This window comes from Thalassophryne amazonica, chromosome 20 (genome assembly GCF_902500255.1).
Source record: "Thalassophryne amazonica chromosome 20, fThaAma1.1, whole genome shotgun sequence".
Lineage (NCBI taxonomy): Eukaryota > Metazoa > Chordata > Actinopteri > Batrachoidiformes > Batrachoididae > Thalassophryne > Thalassophryne amazonica.
This window is the reverse complement of record NC_047122.1, coordinates 61,258,547-61,280,019: the sequence shown is the minus strand read 5'-3', so window position 1 is coordinate 61,280,019 and position 21,473 is coordinate 61,258,547. Positions and strand designations below refer to the sequence as shown.

Genomic DNA, 21,473 nt, shown 5'->3' with positions numbered 1-21,473 from the left:
TAGTGCAACAACTGTTGAAGTGCTCTGAATTGAATATGCCGCCTTTTTGTTATCAGAGGTGTTCATCTATCCCTTATAATAAGCTGCAACACATATCCAGAGACATGGGCTATGATTCAGGAATAGTACTTTTTATTAAAAAATTATTTATTATTATTATTTAATTCAGTGCAATTTATATCGATTCAGACGTCCGTGTATCTATGTAGTTGTATCTATTACTTGGAAATAGATTTTTGATTCCTATCAGTTATAACCATTACATCTCTATATGCTATGTTATTTTGGTCTTAGTTATGTGCTAGCCAGGGCTGTGCAAAATTTAGATTTGTAACTCTGCATCCTGTTTGCTGCCTCGGTTCAAATTCAACTCAAAGAAACAAATTGAAATTCATTTTCAGTGCATTTCTAAATTTTGCACAGCTCTGGTGCTAACTAACAATAAAGACAAGAAAATTTAACTTTTTCAAAATAGGGTTAGGGTTAACCCTAACCTTAAATAGAATTACAAAATAGATGAGGTTTCTGTTTAAAAATAAATAAATAAAGATGTCCTATAGTTTCGTAACCTACAGTAGTGTTCAGAATAATAGTAGTGCTATGTGACTAAAAAGATTAATCCAGGTTTTGAGCATATTTCTTATTGTTACATGGGAAACAAGGTACCGGTAGATTCTCACAAATCCAACAAGACCAAGCATTCATGATATGCACACTCTTAAGGCTATGAAATTGGGCTATTAGTAAAAAAAAAAAAAAAAAAGTAGAAGAGGGGGTGTTCACAATAATAGTAGCATCTGCTGTTGACACTACAAACTCAAAACTATTATATTCAAACTGCTTTTTTAGCAATCCTGTGAATCACTAAACTAGTATTTAGTTGTATAACCACAGTTTTTCATGATTTCTTCACATCTGTGAGACATTAATTTTGTTGGTTTGGAACCAAGATTTTGCTGGTTTACTAGTGTGCTTGGGGTCATTGTATTTGTTGAAACACCCATTTCAAGGGCATGTCCTCTTCAAGTATTTTGACATATCCAAACTGATCCATGATACCTGGTATGTGATATATAGGTCCAACACCATAGTAGGACAAACATGCCCATATCATGATGCTTGCACCACCATGCTTCACTGTCTTCACTGTGAACTGTGGCTTGAATTCAGAGTTTGGGGTCATCTCACAAACTGTCTGCGGCCCTTGGACCCAAAAAGAACAATTTTACTCTCATCAGTCTACAAAATATTCCTCCATTTCTCTTTAGGCCAGTTGATGTGTTCTTTGGCAAATTGTAACCTCTTCTGCACATGTCTTTTATTTAACAGAGGGACTTTGCGGGGGATTCTTGCAAATAAGTTAGCTGCACACACGCGTCTTCTAACTGTCACAGCACTTACAGGTAACTCCAGACTGTCTTTGATCATCCTGGAGCTGGTGAGCCTTTGCCATTCTGGTTCTTCTTCTATCCATTTTGATGGCTGTTTTCCGTTTTCTTCCACGCGTCTCTGGTTTGTTTTTGTCCATTTTAAAGCATTGGAGATCATTGTAGATGAACAACCTATAATTTTTTGCACCTGCGTATAAGTTTTCCCCTCTCCAATCAACTTTGTAATCAAACTACGCCTTTCTTCTGAACAATGTCTTGAACGTCCCATTTTCCTCAAGCTTTCAAAGAGAAAAGCATGTTCAACAGTTGCTGGCTTCATCCTTAAATAGGGGACACCTGATTCACACCTGTTTGTTCCACAAAATTGACAAACTCACTAACTGAATGCCACACTACTATTATTGTGAACACCCCCTTTTCTACTTTTTTTTTTTTTATTAATAGCCCAATTTCATAGCCTTAAGAGTGTGCATATCATGAATGCTTGGTCTTGTTGGATTTGTAAGAATCTACTGGTACCTTGTTTCCCATGTAACAATAAGAAATATACTCAAAACCTGGATTAATCTTTTTAGTCACATAGCACTGCTACTATTCTGAACACTACTGTACTTGATTTTACTGCAGCTTTATTTTGTAAAACCTAAACTTTCACACAATTATTTTAGCCTCTTGTTTTATGCAGTGAACTATTTTCTTTCTTTTATTATATAAGTAAAAATAAATTAAAGGATTGATTTGCCGCATTGCAAATTTTGTTTAACTCTGAAGTTGTAGTAGATGTAGTTCTAGTCCACTGTCTTAGAACACTCAGAAATTTCCCTGTCAAAATGTTAGTTTGTCAGGCACTTACAGTAATGCAGATGCACAAATGTAAGTATTTTAAGTGTTTAGGTGAGAATCTGACTCTTGCAGGATTGTAGTATTGCTTAAGGGAATGAGTAATACTGCAAGTAACAGCTCAGTAGGATAGAATCTGTTGTCGCACATAATAATAATAATAATAATGCAAGTCTTATCCCGGCCATTCAGCTCCATCCTCGCATTGATGCCAGGAACCCTCATGAGAACTTGGGCAGCTTGCTCATCGAGTTCTTTGAGCTGTACGGCCGCCATTTTAACTACTTGAAAACAGGAATCCGCATCAAAAATGGAGGCGCGTACATAGCCAAAGAGGAGATGATGAAGGCCATGATGAACGGATACAGGCCATCCATGCTGTGCATAGAGGACCCTCTTCTTCCAGGTGAGTTCTCACTGCTTTATAATTATTACAGTGTAAAGATGATACATCTGCAGAAAGAGTAGCTGTGTCCGACCACAAACAACAAGCAACAGAAACCACTAATGTAATTAACTGGCTGAATTGAAATAGGACGGGGTTGTCAGTAGAGGTTCTCCCCTGGGTCCATATGCTTGGAACAGAGCCCAAGTGCACTTGTAGAACTGCTGTCCAAACCCAGGCATGTATAAATGAATTTATAAAAATAGAAGTCCAATCTGAAAGTAACTCAAGGTTATTAAAACCCACTTCAACATTGCCTGAACCTTAAAGCACCTGATTTTAAAATGTTTTGCACCATAACAGAACCAGAATGAGGGAAAACACACACCATGCTCCATGTTGCTCCACATGTTAATGAGTGGTGGATATTAAGAGCAGCAACAGACTGATGTTATTTATATTATAATAGCCAAGTGGCCTCTGTGTGCGCGTGTGTATGGCTTTGATCACAAAGAAACTGGGAAGAACTGTCCTTTGCCGTTTGGTATGCCTGTGTATTTTGAGTCAAGGAAGAATGCTGCGAAAACAAAGTTGATCGGACTAATATTTTTGGAGAAATTAGCGATATTAGCTAACAACAGTGAACAATGGATGTTGCTAATTAAATTCTGGGCTTGCACGCCATTCCAGCAGGGAGGGATAAATCATCTTTATATTAAAAGAGTGCGTGCATGATTTTATTTAGTACGTTCAATGTAAGTACATAATATAATTGTAAATACATTAAAAATACATGGATGACACAAGAAAGTAAAAAAACATTTATTTCATGGGCATGACATTAGGGGAACAAGAACCTAAACCATTTATAAATACATTAAAACGGTAAATTAACATTTAAAAGTGTTAAATTTTTATTGCACTTTTTGTGTGGTTTGTTGTGGGGTTCATCTTTTCATTTGGACCAAATGTAAATGTAATTGGCACGTTATTGATTTAGAATACAAACGATGTCGTGCGCTAACCGGATGTAACATATAATGGCACAGAGCAAACTAAAAAACCCAGCAGTAAACCGCTTTTTGTCGTCATCGAACAGGCGAAAATATCAATAGAAAAGATTCTTACAGATATGAACATGCATGTTTGCCTCATGGAATGTACATCCCCAAGACAGAAAATGTTGGGACGGTATTATTTACATGGAGGTTTGTAAAGAAGACACTGAAGAACACACTGTGCGCCTTTCAGTGTTCCTTGCAAAATAGTACACAGGTTTGTATGTAGTTTTTTTTTTTTTTTTTTTTTTTTTTTCCTTCGGTGGTGGGGGGGACAATTGCTGCATCTCCACGATGATGAAACTACAATGTTCCATCATGAACTTGACACTAAAGTATGTGGGGAAACTGCAACCACCGCATCATCTCTGTAAATCCATACGACACTTTAAAGATGCTGTGTGTGTTTTTGTTTGTTTGTTTTCTTTTTACGGGCAAAAACAAAGCCAGAATGAAACGCTGCCACAGTGAGCCTGTCGTGGGTGCGCCTGGAAGACAAACTGTCCTGACACATTATTAATTACTGTTGGATTGCCAAATGTGGTTGGTGGGTCTTCACCTCTTAACTAGTATAACAAAGGTTCCATGAATACTGGATCTGTGTTCTTGTAGTGGAAGTTGGCAAACAGTTGTTATGCACAAACCTCCAAAATCTTTGTCTTAATTTCACCTGACCCTCTGCTTTGCCTCTTAAGTTGTGTCCTTTACTTTTTTTTTCCGGAGCTGTTATGGACAGCTGCCTGCCAGAGTTCCTCCTCCTTGTGTCTTTTTAACCACTTTTTACTATTCATTTTTCTTCCTCTGCTTTTCTTTTAGTTTAATAGGCTCGGATCTTTCAGTGTCTGCAGAAATATGTTGCAGATGTTTTATCACTCTGTGGTCTCCAGCGTCATCTTCTCTGCTGAAGGCAACTGAACAGACTCAACAAACTCATCAGGAGAGTGTCCTGAGGGTTGAGCTGGAGTCTGTTGGAGGTGTCAGAGAGGAGGATGCTGAGGAAGCTGCTCAGCATCCTGGACAACACCTTCCATCCCCTGCATGCCACACTGACGTCCTATCAGAGCACCTTCAGTCATAGACTGAGACCACCGAGGTGCACCACAGTACGCCACAGGTAGGAAAGACCTCCTGTAGCATACCGTGGTGCACCTCGGTGGTCTCAGTCAGACTGTATAATTCCCCCCTCTTCTGCAGGATGAATACATATGAACAGATTTATTGAGAGTTATGTCCAGTATCTACATCTTTGTCATTTCACATAAATTTGTTGGACTTATTATAAAAAATATTGATTGATTGATTTCTATTTAATACTAACTCTCTGTAATTGTGTATTTAAGTAACGAGTGGTTACTGTTTACGTACTCAGGCAAAATCATTTTCTTTGAGACAAATGAAGTTGCTCTTTATCTTTATCTTGATCTGCTGGTGAAGATCAAGGTTGGCTCCATGATGTCTGGTGGGAGTAGGGGTGGGGTGCTCACTGTGAGAAGGACAGAGCTGTTAAAGCAGCAGGGGGACAGCAGAGATCAGTTTGACGCAAGGCAAAGTGTTAAATGTTGTAGATTGAAAACAATCTGGATGTCACAAGATGAATGTCTCACGTGAAACACTCACGTGATGCTCCTTACCCGGTTTCTCTGAGTTTAGTTGTTGTTTGTCTTGATACCATGTAGGAAATGATGTCGGCAGGGGTTCCTATGGTGCCATGCAGGTCAAGCATGTGTTTGACTACGCCTACACCGTTTTGAGTCATGCCGTTTCACCGCTCGCGCGATCATATCCCAACAGAGACTCTGAAAGGTGAGAACTGTCATCCCGTCCTGTGTCCTGAACAGGGCAGATACCCCGGGGAGTATCGGTGCTCAGTTAATAAGCCCTTCTCTCTCTCTCTGATCTGCAGCACCCTAGGCAGGATAATCAGGTTGACCCAGGAAGTGATTGACTACAGGGAATGGATCATCAAGAAGTGGGGCGGCAGGGATCTGCCACAAACGGATGGCAGAGGTATGAGTCCTCAGATGTTAATGCGTAGTCCCACAGTGCTGTCTGTAAAAACACCAAGTGAAGCATGACTTTTCTCTGTTCCTGATTTGCATCCTTTACCACTCTCTCTCTCACACACACACACACACACAGTTTCACCTGCCAAGGAGTCGGTGAATGAGCAGACGTTCCGCTGTGTCATAGATGTTACTGTCGGAGTGGACGAACAGCAGAGGGACTCGGTGTCGCCTCCCAGCGCCGACTCCCCCATGTCCATCTCCAGCCCTCAGCAGCACTCTTCAGCCTCGTCTGTGTCTTCTCTCTCTGGATCAGACAATGTAAGGATGTGCAAACACACACATAGATTCACTGCACTGATTCTGATGGTTGCGTTTTTACCTGCGTGCTAGAGGTTGGATTTTTGTATTTGCACTGAGAATGTGGCCATATCACTTACAAAGATGAATATGAACTCTTGTCGAAAATCTGATCTGACAGAAAGAAATTAATTTCAAATAATTTTAACAGGCACATTGAGTGTTATTCTGTTATTGTAGCCACTCAGTTTTCTTTGAATGTATTTTTGTCACCTGGGGTTTATTATTGTTTCCCCTTGGTGTGATTTGTCAGGACTCTGATTCGACGTTGCCTTGCCCTCCTCTTCCTCCACCCGCAGCCCTCCCACCATATCCACCTATTCAGCACCTGGGCCTCGCTTTACCACCAGCCCTCAGCATGGGCACGGGCAAGCCTGCTTTGGGAACACATCCTCTCCTCGTGCCCACAGGTTCACAGGTAGGCACTGCACCCTGGCACACAATTTGACGCTATTAAATAACAGTGGTTACCGTTCTACAAATACAATGGAAGACAAAGTGTAATTCAAAACAACTAAAAAGGCAGGCGGTACTTATAGAAACAAGGACTTGTCCTATAACTCCATTTAAATAAAGGAGTATTAATAGTGCAAAGGCTGCATGCATCATCAATCAAACTTATAAAATTTATATTAAAGTCTCAGTTAATGTGAAAACGTTATGGTATTTTCGGGACTATATGACACACTGGCTTACTAGTCACATTTGTCCAAAAATGTGTCAAGAGGAAGTTGCATTTTGAAGTGTGGCGCTACTGCTTTGTGAAACAAGAAGAAAAATGAATTTATTTGGCATAATATGATCACAGAACTACTGCCTTAGCACGCAGTAGCTAACAAGCTAATAATTAACTGTTTTAAAACTCCTATACATTTTAAATACATTATATTTAGCCTTACCTTAGGTGGTGGAAGAAATTAAGAACATTACACTTTTCACTTGTGGTACCAGGAGCATGACGCTTAAGTCACTCATGGTAACTGCAACATAATACTTAACTAAACTGACTAAACCATTTGAACTACAACACAATAAATCAATACCACTAACAACACTGTTAAACTAACATGAACCACAATAACACTTAACACCCCGAGCTCCCATGGTGCATTGTAGCACAACGTCCATTGTTTGCTGGTTAGCTGAAATCACTAATTTCTCAAATATTTGTCCTATCAATTTTCCGTTTTTGCAGCGTTCATCCTTGACCCAAAATACATAAACATACCAAAGAGAAAATGTCAGCACTCCCCGGTTTCTCCGTGATTGAAGCCATACGCATGTACAGTAGTGTTCAGAATAATATTAGTGCTGTGTGACTAAAAAGATTGATCCAGGTTTTGAGTATATTTCTTATTGTTACATGTGAAACAAGGTACCAGTAGATTCAGTAGAGTCTCACAAATCCAACAAGACCAAGCATTCATGATATGCACACTCTTAAGGCCATGAAATTGGGCTATTAGTAAAAAAAAGTAGAAAAGGGGGTGTTCACAATAATAGTAGTGTGGCATTCAGTCAGTGAGTTCGTCAAATTTGTGGAACAAAACAGGTGTGAATCAGGTGCCCCTATGTAAGGATGAAGCCAGCACCTGTTGAACATGCTTTTCTCTTTGAAAGCCTGAGGAAAAAGGGACATTCAAGACATTGTTCAGAAGAACAGCGTAGTTTGATTAAAAAGTTGATTGGAGAGGGGAAAATATATACACAGGTGCAAAAAATTATAAGCTTTTCATCTACAATGATCTCCAGTGCTTTAAAATGGACAAAAAAGCCAGAGACGTGTGGAAGAAAACGGAAAACCACCATCAAAATGGATAGAAGAATAACCAGAATGGCAAAGGCTCACCCATTGATCAGCTCCAGGATGATCAAAGACAGTCTGGAGTTACCTGTAAGTGCTGTAATTATGAAGTTTCAGATTTTCTGTGTGTAAATAACTCTCCTCTGATTTCCAGGCTCGTGTCTCACTGCCTGGCGGTCTAACAGTGCACTCCATACCTGCCAGACACATGTGTATAGACACTGGAATCTCACCGTTCTTCCACATGCCTCCCCCTGCTCATGCTCACACTCCCGCCCCTACAAGCACCCAGCCTCTGCCCAGCCACGCACACAAGGTAGGCACGAAATACTGCACACACAGTACACCTTATTCAGGCACAAAACCAGCTCTGTGGCTGCTTGTGGGTTTTTTCTTTTTAAGTCAGGTGTCTCATTTTTCATTCCTGCCCCCTGTCTCATTGTGTTTGCTCTTTTGGGATTACTGTTTTTTTGTTTGTTTGTTTTGTTTTTTTGCCTATATGTTGGACAGACTAATTAGTAGCATGTGTCCATAGTCATAGAAGGAAAAAAAATGTTGCATTGGTGTTTAATTTTCATTTGTTTTTATAATGTGTTGTTCCTGCTTCACACAAGCAGCAAAATTAAATCATAACAGCAACACCACGTTGGCAAGCAGAAGCTAACAGTCTCATTACTGTTATTGTACAAGGTACAAAGAATTCACGAGTAAACTGCTTCTTGTCACCACTGAAAACACAAAAATGTCAAAACTGAGCTAAACATGTACATTATTCTCACTAAATATAAATAAATTTTTATAAACAACAATACATTATAGTTAGCTTCACCTTACCCAACCCATCCTTGTTGGTAAGGGTCAGGGTATCGCACAAAAAGCAAATAAGTCATGTTGATTTGTTGTGTGGGCCGCTGAAGAGGAGGTACTGCTGGCCCACCACCACCAGAGGGCGCCCTGCCTGGAGTGCGGGCTCCAGGCACCAGAGGGCGCTGCCGCCGACGAAGGCTGCCAGGGTGACAGCTGTCACCCATTACTGGACACAGCTGACTGCACTCAGGACGGAGGTATATCAGCAGGACAGCGTCTCCACCTCAGTGCCGAGATATCGCCTTGAGCCTAAGGTAATCTTCTCTGCAGCTTATTTAAGTATAATCCTATAATACTTGTTAAACCTTTCAGGACAGCTGACTACCGAAAGCCGAGTGATCGGATAAGTACTCACCTTCCTGCTTATTGTGACAAGAGGTGGAGGCGGCTTGCCCCTCTCATCTACTGGGTGCGGTCGCATCCCAACCTGTGTGTTTGTGTTCTTTCCCGCCAGCAGTACCGGATCCGACGAGCGAAGGCAGTGGCCACCTGGGAATTCGGGACTTGGCGGTTCCAGTACTTCTGGGTTTCGGTGGCAGAGGAAATCTGGGTGGTTCCGGTTCGACTAGGACGGACGTCTCCTACCTTCGGGCCTGCCCACAAGACACCAGCAGATTTCGGCTTACACCTCCAAATTGTGAATTATTGTATCAGTTGTGCTAATTTCACAACAGTAAAACTTGTTCTTACCTTTTTCCATTGTCCGTTCATTGCGCCCCCTGTTGTGGGTCCGTGTACCTACACTTTCACAACAGGATATCTCGGCCAGCGTCATGGATCCCGAGGGGCGTCAACCGGCTGTTGAACGGCCAATGGAAGACCAAGGCGCGGTGGAGGCCTCGGGAGGGGTAATCGGTGAGTTGCAGCGGATCCTCACCGCTTTCACCTCTCGGATCGATTTAATGACCGAGCAACACGTTCTCCTAAACCGCAGGGTGGAGGCTCTCGCCGCACAAGTGGAGGCACGCCCTTCGGGCGCCGCTGCGGCTCTCCCTCCCGAGGACCCTGCGCGTGAAAGTAACGTTCCACTGGTCGTTCAACGGTCCCTCCCTCCGTCCCCAGAAGCATACATAAGCCCTCCAGAATCGTACAGAGGCTGTGTGGAGACGTGCGCGGATTTTCTGATGCAGTGTTCGCTCGTCTTCGCACAGCGTCCCGTAATGTACGCGACTGATGCTAGCAAAGTAGCTTATGTGATAAATCTGCTTCGCGGGGAGGCACGCGCTTGGGCTACAGCGCTCTGGGAGCAGAGCTCACGGCTCCTTCATACATACGATGGGTTTGTACGGGAGCTCAGAACGGTATTCGATCATCCCAACAGAGGAGAGTCCGCTTCAACCGCACTACTGTCCATACGACAGGGGCGTCGGAGCGCAGCTGCCTATGCAGTCGCCTTCCGCATCGCGGCAGCGAGATCCGGCTGGAATAGCACTGCCCTCCGCGCTGCCTTTGTAAACGGACTGTCTCTGGTCCTAAAAGAACACCTGGTGGCTAAGGACGAACCACGGGATTTGGATGGGCTCATTGATCTAGTCATACGACTCGACAACCGGTTAGAAGAACGCCGCCGGGAACGAGGCGAAGGGCGTGGCCAGGCACGCGTCGTCCCTCTCCCTTCCGGGTCCGATCGAGCTCCGCCCTCCCCACGCTCCTCTGTTCCTGCGCTCCGTGGGGTCACAGCTCCCCCTACTGACGAAGCTAGGGACACGAGTAGGGCAACATTTAGGGCACCAGATGCACAGAGGAGATGGACCCACGGAGCGTGTCTTGTTTGTGGTTCAATAGAGCACCATGTGAGAGACTGCCCCGAGCGGTCAAACGCCCGCCCTTAGAGACTGGGCCAGGGGTGGGCCAAAACATTCACGTGGGACACACCCACATTGCTACACGACTCCCAGTCACAATCCTGTATGAGGATTCAACCCTGAAGGCCCCAGCACTGGTGGACACGGGCTCTGAGGGGAATCTGCTTGACAGCAGATGGGCCAGGGAGATAGGGCTCCCTCTGGTGGCTCTTACCTCGCCTGTGCAGGTTCGAGCACTAGATGGCTCCCTACTCCCACCAATCACACACAAGACACCTCCAGTAACCCTGGTGGTGTCAGGTAACCACCGGGAGGTGATCGAGTTCTTCGTGACTCAGGCCACCTCCCGTGTGGTTTTAGGGTTTCCATGGATGCTTAAACACAATCCCCGGATTGATTGGCCGTCCGGGGTAGTGGTTCAGTGGAGCGAAACCTGCCATCGGGAGTGTCTCGGTTCCTCGGTTCCTCCCGGCTCCCAAGCTAAACAGGAGGTCCGAGTCCCGCCCAATCTGAAGGCGGTGCCAGCGGAGTACCATGACCTCGCTGACGTGTTCAGCAAGGATCTGGCTCTCACGCTTCCTCCCCACCGCCCGTATGATTGTGCCATCGATTTGGTTCCAGGCAGTGAGTTCCCGTCCAGTAGGCTGTACAACCTCTCACGGCCGGAACGCGAATCAATGGAGACCTACATCCGGGACTCATTAGCTGCCGGATTGATCCGGAATTCCACCTCACCGATGGGCGCAGGTTTCTTTTTTGTGGGTAAAAAAGATGGCGGGCTTCGTCCATGCATTGATTACAGGGGGTTGAACGAGATCACGGTTCGCAACCGATACCCGTTGCCCTTGTTGGATTCAGTGTTCACTCCCTTGCATGGAGCCAAAATGTTCACCAAGCTGGATCTTAGGAATGCGTATCATTTGGTTCGGATTCGGAAGGGAGACGAATGGAAGACGGCATTTAACACCCCCTTAGGTCATTTTGAGTACCTGGTCATGCCGTTCGGTCTCACTAACGCTCCCGCGACTTTCCAAGCGTTGGTAAACGATGTCTTGCGGGACTTCCTGCACCGGTTCGTCTTCGTATATCTGGACGATATACTCATCTTTTCCCGGATCCTGAGACTCATGTCCGGCATGTCCGTCAGGTTCTGCAGCGGTTGTTGGAGAACCGGCTGTTTGTGAAGGGCGAGAAGTGTGAGTTCCACCGCACTTCTTTGTCCTTCCTGGGGTTTATCATCTCCTCTAACTCCGTCGCCCCGGACCCGGCCAAGGTTGCGGCGGTGAGAGATTGGCCCCAACCTACAAGCCGTAGGAAGCTGCAACAGTTCCTCGGCTTTGCAAATTTCTACAGGAGGTTCATTAAGGGCTACAGTCAGGTAGTTAGCCCCCTGACAGCCCTGACCTCTCCAAAAGTTCCCTTCACCTGGTCGGACCGGTGCGAGGCCGCGTTCAAGGAGTTGAAACGGCGCTTCTCGTCTGCACCAGTTCTGGTGCAGCCCGATCCTAGCCGCCAGTTGGTGGTTGAAGTGGATGCCTCGGACTCAGGGATAGGAGCGGTGCTCTCCCAGAGCGGGAAGACCGATAAGGTCCTTCACCCGTGTGCCTATTTTTCTCGCAGGTTGACCCCCGCTGAGCGGAATTATGACGTCGGCAATCGGGAACTCCTTGCTGTGAAAGAGGCCCTCGAAGAGTGGAGACATCTGTTGGAGGGAACAGCCGTGCCATTCACGGTTTTCACTGACCATCGGAACCTGGAGTACATCAGAACCGCCAAGCGTCTGAACCCCAGGCAAGCCCGCTGGTCACTGTTCTTTGGCCGTTTTGACTTCCGGATTACCTACCGCCCCGGGACCAAGAATCAGAGATCGGATGCATTGTCCCGGGTGCACGAAGATGAGGTCAAAACGGAACCGTCGGATCCCCCGGATCCCATCATCCCGGAGTCCGCTATCGTGGCCGCCCTCACCTGGGACGTGGAGAAGACCGTCCGGGAGGCCCTGACCCGTGTCCCGGACCCCGGAAACGGACCAAAAAACAGACTATACGTCCCACCAGAAGCTAGGGCTGCAGTCCTGGACTTCTGTCACGGTTCTAAGCTCTCCTGTCACCCAGGGGTGCGAAGGACCGTGGCAGTCGTCCGGCAACGCTTCTGGTGGGCATCCCTGGAGACCGACGTCCGGGACTACATCCAGGCCTGTACCACCTGTGCCAGGGGCAAGGCAGATCATAGAAAAACCTCAGGGCAACTACAGCCATTGCCCGTGCCTCATCGCCCCTGGTCCCACATCGGCCTGGACTTCGTCACGGGTCTCCCGCCGTCCCAGGGAAACACTGTCATCTTCACGATAGTGGACCGTTTCTCCAAGGCGGCCCACTTCGTGGCCCTCCCGAAGCTCCCTACGGCCCAGGAGACAGCGGACCTCCTGGTCCACCACGTCGTCCGTCTGCATGGCATACCATCAGACATCGTCTCCGATCGCGGTCCCCAGTTCACCTCACATGTCTGGCGGAGTTTCTGCCGGGAACTGGGGGCCACGGTCAGCCTCTCGTCTGGGTACCACCCCCAGACCAACGGGCAGGCAGAGCGGGCGAATCAAGAACTGGAGCAGACACTTCGCTGTGTGACAGCCGCGCACCCGACGGCCTGGAGTACCCATCTGGCCTGGATCGAGTACGCCCACAACAGCCAAGTGTCATCAGCCACCGGCCTCTCCCCGTTTGAGGCGTGCTTGGGGTATCAGCCCCCCTTGTTTCCGGTGGTTGAGGGAGAGGTCGGTGTGCCCTCGGTCCAGGCCCACCTACGGAAGTGCCGTCGGGTGTGGCGGGCCGCCCGCTCTGCTTTGTTGCAGGCCCAGACGAGGGCGAAGAAACATGCAGACCGGCGACGGGCCCCGGCTCCCAAGTATCGTCCTGGGCAGGAGGTCTGGTTATCCACCAAGGACATTCCCCTACAGGTTACCTCTCCTAAACTGCAAGAACGATACATCGGACCATATAAAATCCTCAAAGTCATCAACCCCGCCGCAGTGAGGCTCCAGCTTCCGGCCTCACTGCGGATCCATCCAGTTTTCCATGTTTCCCGGATCAAGCCTCTTCGCACCTCACCCCTCTGCACCCCGGGTCCGGCACCGCCTCCTGCCCGGATCATCGACGGAGCACCGGCTTGGACTGTCCGCCGGCTCCTTGACGTCCGTCGGATGGGTCGGGGTTTTCAGTATCTGGTGGACTGGGAGGGGTACGGCCCCGAGGAGCGCTCCTGGGTGAAGAAGGGCTTCATCCTGGACCCGGCCCTCCTGGCCGACTTCTACCGTCGCCATCCGGACAAGCCCGGTCGTGCGCCAGGAGGCGCCCGTTGAGGGGGGGGTCCTGTTGTGTGGGCCGCTGAAGAGGAGGTACTGCTGGCCCACCACCACCAGAGGGCGCCCTGCCTGGAGTGCGGGCTCCAGGCACCAGAGGGCGCTGCCGCCGACGAAGGCTGCCAGGGTGACAGCTGTCACCCATTACTGGACACAGCTGACTGCACTCAGGACGGAGGTATATCAGCAGGACAGCGTCTCCACCTCAGTGCCGAGATATCGCCTTGAGCCTAAGGTAATCTTCTCTGCAGCTTATTTAAGTATAATCCTATAATACTTGTTAAACCTTTCAGGACAGCTGACTACCGAAAGCCGAGTGATCGGATAAGTACTCACCTTCCTGCTTATTGTGACAAGAGGTGGAGGCGGCTTGCCCCTCTCATCTACTGGGTGCGGTCGCATCCCAACCTGTGTGTTTGTGTTCTTTCCCGCCAGCAGTACCGGATCCGACGAGCGAAGGCAGTGGCCACCTGGGAATTCGGGACTTGGCGGTTCCAGTACTTCTGGGTTTCGGTGGCAGAGGAAATCTGGGTGGTTCCGGTTCGACTAGGACGGACGTCTCCTACCTTCGGGCCTGCCCACAAGACACCAGCAGATTTCGGCTTACACCTCCAAATTGTGAATTATTGTATCAGTTGTGCTAATTTCACAACAGTAAAACTTGTTCTTACCTTTTTCCATTGTCCGTTCATTGCGCCCCCTGTTGTGGGTCCGTGTACCTACACTTTCACAACATTGATTAATATGAAGGTTTTTCCTTCTCATTCATGATTCTTTCAGTTTGAGAGCATGTCGTCTTATTTCCACTCATTCTCTTAAGACCCAGTAAATCCTTTTCCACATCTTCTTGTTTAACCGTGGTTGGCATCCAGCGTAATGTTAAACTAAATATAAATATTTTTTTCAATATAAATCATTGCTTTTATGGACAGATGCATTTTTCAACAGAAAACAGATTTGGGCAGAAATGATCCAGCAGAGAGAGAGACGGGGTGGTGAAGGTTTAAAGGGTGAGGGCATTTTTCACACCTGAAAATCTGGAACAAGATCCGTACCAAGGTTCGTGTTTTCATACGTTTGGTTTAGTTTAGCTTTCCATTGCAATTTTGGTTTGCAGTAAAGAACATACTGACCATATTTTCCATAGTATAAGTCACAGTTTTTCTTTTCTTTTTTTTGGGGGGGGGGGGGGGGGGGGGGGGGTGCTAGTTTTGGAGGTTCTCCAACTTGTACCGAAAAATCGCACGTTCATTACAAACAGTAGTAATTAGAATAACTATTTATATAGGATTTTCCCATGATTCAAATCACAAAATAAAAAACTCCAATAATAAAATAATAAATGGCAATAATAAAAAGTACACTACCACAATGCACAAAAACCTCAAATTACCTCGTAACACAGAAAACGATGCTACTTATATCATGTTTTTTCCTCTTCAAGAGGTACTTCTTTGACATGTGCGACTTAAAGCCCAGAAAATGCGGCATGCCCTTCGTCATCATCATGTATGTTGATGGTGTCTCCGTGTACTTGACATTGATTGGTTTGTCCATGTGTGAGCCTCTGACTTTGGCTTGTTTTCAGTTTGGTGGGTAGTTCCATTTGCATGGCAAAAATTAAAAAAAAATAAAAGAGCCTTTCAAATTGAGTTTTAGTTCATCTGACCCAGAGTGTTGTGCAATAAAAAGAAATAACTAAATATAGAGGTAATGAATCCAAGTGAGTAAGTGGCAGGGCGATGAAGTCCAAGGGTTGGCTTCCCTGGGAAAAAAATTTGGGAGATAAAAATGGTGCTCTGTTGTGGCTTCCAGAGCATTCTGAGTTTCATATTTTAAGTAATATTTGAAAAGGGTTTATACACAAGTGTAAGAATGAAAGGTCTGAAGGTCCAGACCAAACAAGTAGGTGTGAAATGGGCCTAAAGTTTCGTATTTGTTCATTCTCAAAGTTCTTTTTCATTTCCAGTAGATCAACAACAACGGTCTCTGTCCGTAATGATGTTGTATCTAATTGCTCAGTGTCCCATTTGTCCCCATCTCTCTTCAGAATGGAGCCAAGTTCAACGTGAAGGTCTTCCACAACCCGGCGTTGGTGAACAATCCCGTCCTGATGAACCGAGGGCACACACACTCGCACACACAGTACCACCGAAACACGTGGCGACGCAGAAAAAGAGACAGCCTCCCAGTCAACCTCAGCAGATAGAAACCACTCCTTAACCTTTTCTTCTTCTCCCGCTCGTGCTGAAAACCCGAGCTCTGGGTTTGTCACACGGGGCGGTGCGGGATCGGATGGACAGACAGGTGGAGGACCAGCGACTAACCACAACAACAGCCCTCAACTCTGGGTCTTCCTCTTGCTCTCTTTTCTTCTGTTTTTACATGACGGTTTTATCAACGTTTCCTCCTGTTTTGCAGTATTACTTTTCAGTACACGCCGAAAATTTTATTGTGCTCGTCCTTACGGTCCAGCCTTGTGTGTTTGTTTGTTTTTTGGAGGGGGTTTTATGTGTTGTCTTGACCCCCCCCCCCAAAAAAAAAAAACACACACCTCCATTGTTCCACTTAACAAAGAACAGTTTTCCGTTTTGTGCAATATATTTTTTGTAAGTAAATGCTAATTTAATTTTGTGTTGATATTTAAAAGCTTTTTATACAGTTACTTTATTTTTGTACATTTTTATAATTCTGTTTACAAAACGTTGTCCCAGGCAGCATTTCTTACGTGTGTGTGTGTCTCATCAGATTGAGGTGGAACACCCCGCAAACTCGTGTACAGACGAGGTGTACTAATATGCCCTCTGGGACATCATCCCACCACCTCAAGAGGTAGTTTCGTTTCTGTGAAAGTGAGCCTGAAACGGCCTGGAGCATCAGCTTTGCCACCACATTTGTGTGTGTGTGTGTGTGTGTGTGTGTGTGTGTGTGTGTGTGTGTGTGTGTGTGTGTGTGTGTGTGTGTGTGTGTGTGTGTGTGTGTGTGTGTGTGTGTGTGTGTGTGTGTGTGTGTGTGTGAGAGAGAGAGAGAGACTGTGCTGTTGCCATATTTTGTCAGTCAGGAGAGGCTGTCTCGGCCTTCTGTCTCTCTCCTTCCCCAGATGGGAGGCAGTTTGGTTTTTAATTTATTATTTTTTTCTTTTTCGGAGTGCTTCCAACAGTGCCGGACTTCAGTGTGAGAGAAATGCCGATCATTTTCGGTTCTTTTATTCCACGTAGGAGGATCGAGGCTCCAAAAGGCAACAGCTAATATGACTTGAATTTGAACATTGCAGTTTGGATGCGAGAGCAGAAAGCTGCTGATCCCAGATCAGAGGGATGTGTTTGTGTAAATCTGGTCCCAGCGCTAAGGTCCAGCCCCCCCCCCCCCCCCCCCCCCTTCAGAGCTGCAAACAGCAGCGATAAGGTTTTCTCTTTCGTGGTCCTGGTCAAAGTAGAAAGACGGAAAAGGTGGAGTCTTCCTGCACCAAGGACCCTAGTGAAAGGGGATTCTATTTTGATTCCGTTAAGGAATCTTGTGTACATTTGATTGCCAGGTACTTCCACTAATTGTTTGAAATGCCTTCCTTTGTGGTTACTCTTGTGTGTGCGTGTGTGTGTATGTGTGTGTGCGCTGACACTTGCGCTCTCAGACAGGACGGTCAAAGTGTGCGACTTGCACAGAATGTTACACGCACACACTGGTGTTCTTACTATGCAAGTGGCTCATTCAAATGATTGTGTCAACTCTTGTCTTTATGTCGAGTTGTTTTTTTTGGGGGGGGGGGGGGGGTTTGTCATCCGGGAATCAACACTGTTTGGTAGACTGGAGTCGCGCTAGCTGACTGTCAGACTCACAAGCGCCCCCACTGGTGAGTTCTGCCCCTTGCCTGACCCCCCTTCAGCTCACTTTATGAAGGTTTTGATTTGTTGCCTAGACGTGGGGATGCTGATGTCAGTGGGTGGGCGGGGCTCCGTCCAGTAGGTGCCTGTGAGATACAGGACAAAGTACTGCGACTTGCCACTGCAAGTTTTTAAGAAAATGGGCAACAGCTCATGAGCGGGTGCCCCCAGAGAGAGCGACTTGCACTCTGGGGACCAAAGTGTCCATTGATGTGTTTTTGTTTGTTTTTTGTTTTTTAACCGAGGCTGTTCACTACTGTAACTGTAACACTATCTCTTTTTGGAGTCACGTTACCCCACTGTAAGACACGCAGGTTCCCTCAGTGGGGAAATCCCCCCCCCCATACTCATTTTATGAAGGTTATGATGTGTTGCGTAGATAAGGGGGTGTCGGTCTCAGTGGGTGGGCGGGGCTCTGTGTGTTTTGGTGACAGTGAGACTTGAGAAAAACTACTGTGACTTTTTTAATGAAACGGCTGACAGTTCATGAGCAGGTGACCCCAGAGAGCGACTTGCACTCTGTAGGTGCACTTTGGAAGTGGCCATTGTGTCGACCGGAGATTTTCTTTTTTTTTCTTCTTCGTCGTCGTCTTTTTTTTTTTTTTTTTGTTACCCAAGACTGTGTTCACTACTGTTACACTATGTATCATTTTGTGTTCTGTTGTAATCTTTTTTTTGTAACCATGGCAACTCTGACATGTCAGTCAAAAGTGCACCTTCCATCAGTTGAGTCTGCGATAGTAGTTTTTCTATTTTAGCTCAGTGGCTAAAGAGGCAGAGCAGGTAATGAGCTGATCATCACGGCCAGCAGACAAATTCACATTTTATGATCTGAACCAGCCCCCGCCAATGAAGGAAAAAAAACCCCACCCTGCTGTGGATGATGATTTTCATCTGTAGAGAGGTGATCCCAGCAGCATATGAAATACTCATTCACATGTATTATTAGTAATTCTTTTATAAATTGGAGAATAAGCCCGTGACCTGGCCGGCTCTCACATGCTGTCAGGCTAAAGATTCGAACCAGCGCTGATCAGAGGAAACTGATGACGGGGTGGGGGGGTGATGTTGACTGTCGGAGTTGCCTGCATCCACACAGCAAAGACGTGTCCGGTCCGTACGGATCCAAACGTCTGTATGTCTCAGCAATCCAGTGTCACATTCTGCGGCACTCTGTCTTCATGTGTCCCATTTGTCCGTCTCACAGCAATGGACGCTGGTCTTGTGATTGTGATCTTATCCACTTCTGTGATTTTCCCCCCACACACACATCCAGATGAGGGCTAAATGTCTTGGACTACTGAGATTTTGGTGTATAAATGTACGTGTCGATGCTGTGTGACCCTCCTCCCTTAAAGTCCACTGAGGGGGTTTTAAAGGTGACCCCCTGCATCCTGGCTGAGTCATGTAGGCAGTGGACCTCTTAGGACGAGTCGCCAACAGGTGGTGCAGAGAACCACTTAGTTTTTTTTCCTCCTGTGTGACATTTTTATGTAAATATATTTTTTTTCTATTTTATTTTTTAAATAAACATTTTAAATTGCCAGTTAAGTGTGGATGTTTGCAGTTGGTAACACATCTTCTGATGAACACTAGGCGGTGCACTTGGACTGCTGAAGTACCTTCACTAAACAGAAGCCTCAGGTCTTTTTATTTCTTTGTGTCTCTCTTCAACAGGCTTCATTTTCAGTTTCTGCAGATTTGTCTGAGCTTCAGTGGGTGTCGGTGAACCGTGTGTGTCTGTGTGTGTGTGAGATCTGGAAAGATGACACCACTTTGGTTGAAGGAGTTGGAGTTTAACGCCGTCAACATGTTCAAAGGTGAAAACATCTGGAAGAGGAGAGGAGTGTTTCTCAAAGGAGTCTGACGCCTATGTGACAGACTCATCTTTTATTTTTATTTATTTATTGATTTGAATTAGGACAGTGCATATTAATGCGTCAGCCTTCAACATAAATGGGTGATTCTTAGACTACGGGCACTTATGTCCTTTGATCATGTATGAAAAACAGGAAAAAAAAGGGGAAATTTCACACTTTTATAGTTATCTTTACAATGAAAGTGTGTTAAGAAATTTGTTCTAGTAGTCTATGATGACTTTTTCACCTTTTTTCAGCATCATTATATGCAAATATTGCCGTTTTGTGCTTGTCCCACACCCAGACTTTTGATCTTCAATGATAAAAATGAATGGTAAAGAAATGTTTTTTTCTATTGTTTTAAAATATCTGAATAAAATATCAGTAAAATAATCAAAACATAATTGGGGTATTCAATGCCGTACAACTGTTGTGATTTTTTTTAAACAAAATGTAGTTGTCCCACATTATTGCCGTAATTTCCACCACAACACTGTAATGTCCCTAAACAGTTTGTATGAAAGATTGTTTGGGTAGTTTCTATGGAGATAAACAGTGACATCAGAGCACATGTATATAGTGCCAAATCACAACAAACAGTTGCCCCAAGGCGCTTTATATTGTAAGGCAATGGTGTGGTGGAAATTACATTTACAAGGCCAATAGTGCCGTAGTTAAAGAATCACCCAAATATGCCAGAGGTGGCACAGGAGCTAAACTTCAACTGTTGTCCTAAGGCAGGTACAAACATTTAACAATAAATCTGACAACACAGACATTTGACATACTGGACACACACAACTTGACAACAAACTATTTACAATAAAAGGATCAGTCTGGAAATTAAGAGACCAAAAAAATGCATAATTATCTATGGCTACATGACTGGTTAGTTTGCAACCAATTTTTAAGAGCTTGTTTGAAAGTTGAGTATTGTCCACAGTTCCTGATGTGCTCTGGCAGAGCGTTCCATAAGTTTGTTCCTCTGATAGACACCACCATTTGGCCAAATTTAGTCCTGCATCTTTCAGTCCCCTCTTGTTGATGCTCTGGTGCCCATTCCATTGTTGTTATTTTTCTTATCAATAAATGTTTTTAGAGGCAGAGGGGCCAGCCCATTTAGACCTTTAAAAACCAGGCAAGCATCCAGGAACATCTGATAGCTTTCAAAATCTAAAATACTGTACTTACTTAAAATGTTACAATAATGATAATTTAAAGGCTTTCTATCTAAAATTTAAAGTTCTCTTAAACAGGGATTTCAGGGGCTTCAAAGTGCTCTCTGTTGTCTGGGACCATGTTGTATAACAACAGGTGATGTGGCTAAATATTGAGGGCATATAAGCTCTTGCTGAATCTACAGTTAAATATAGTCTTACATACTTAAAATTAGACAAGTTAAATTTTATGATATTGGACACTTTCTTTACATGGTCCTTAAAGGTTAGATTTGAATCAAGGATTACCCTGAGATACTTAAAATTTTCTACTACTTGTAAACATTCTCCATTGAACAAGACAGCCCGTTGTTCACCCCATGCTGGCTGGCAAGAAAAGAACATGCAGACTGCTTTCTTAGTATTAATGTGCAGGCAGGAGTTTTGAAGCCATTGGGACACTGGCACCATGGCTCCCGATAGAATTGCAGCTGCCTCGCCTTTCATTTTTGCGTGGGTATAAAGAACTGTATCATCTGCATATAGTTGTATATTTATATGTTTGCAGACATTAGGAAGATTAACATATAAACTAAATAGGATAGACCCCAATATAGATCCTAGTGGAACTCCAGCGAAACATTTAAGAAATGACTGTGAATAAGCAATTTGCTGCTTTCTATCACACAGGTATGACATCATCCA

At 45.3% G+C, this 21,473-nt stretch overlaps 1 protein-coding gene across 1 annotated transcript in view; it reads left to right on the top strand.

The window, feature by feature from the left end:
• The window catches only part of tent4a (terminal nucleotidyltransferase 4A), a 44,628-nt gene extending 25,337 nt beyond the window's left edge, over window positions 1-19,291 (top strand). Inside the window, exons 7-13 of the mRNA XM_034161099.1 lie at window positions 2,424-2,637; window positions 5,351-5,477; window positions 5,578-5,681; window positions 5,814-5,998; window positions 6,291-6,455; window positions 7,996-8,157; window positions 15,922-19,291. Coding sequence (XP_034016990.1) covers window positions 2,424-2,637; window positions 5,351-5,477; window positions 5,578-5,681; window positions 5,814-5,998; window positions 6,291-6,455; window positions 7,996-8,157; window positions 15,922-16,080 — 1,116 coding nt within the window. The 3' untranslated portion in view covers window positions 16,081-19,291. The remainder of the gene's footprint in view (window positions 1-2,423; window positions 2,638-5,350; window positions 5,478-5,577; window positions 5,682-5,813; window positions 5,999-6,290; window positions 6,456-7,995; window positions 8,158-15,921) is intronic.
• Window positions 19,292-21,473: the final 2,182 nt, after the last annotated feature.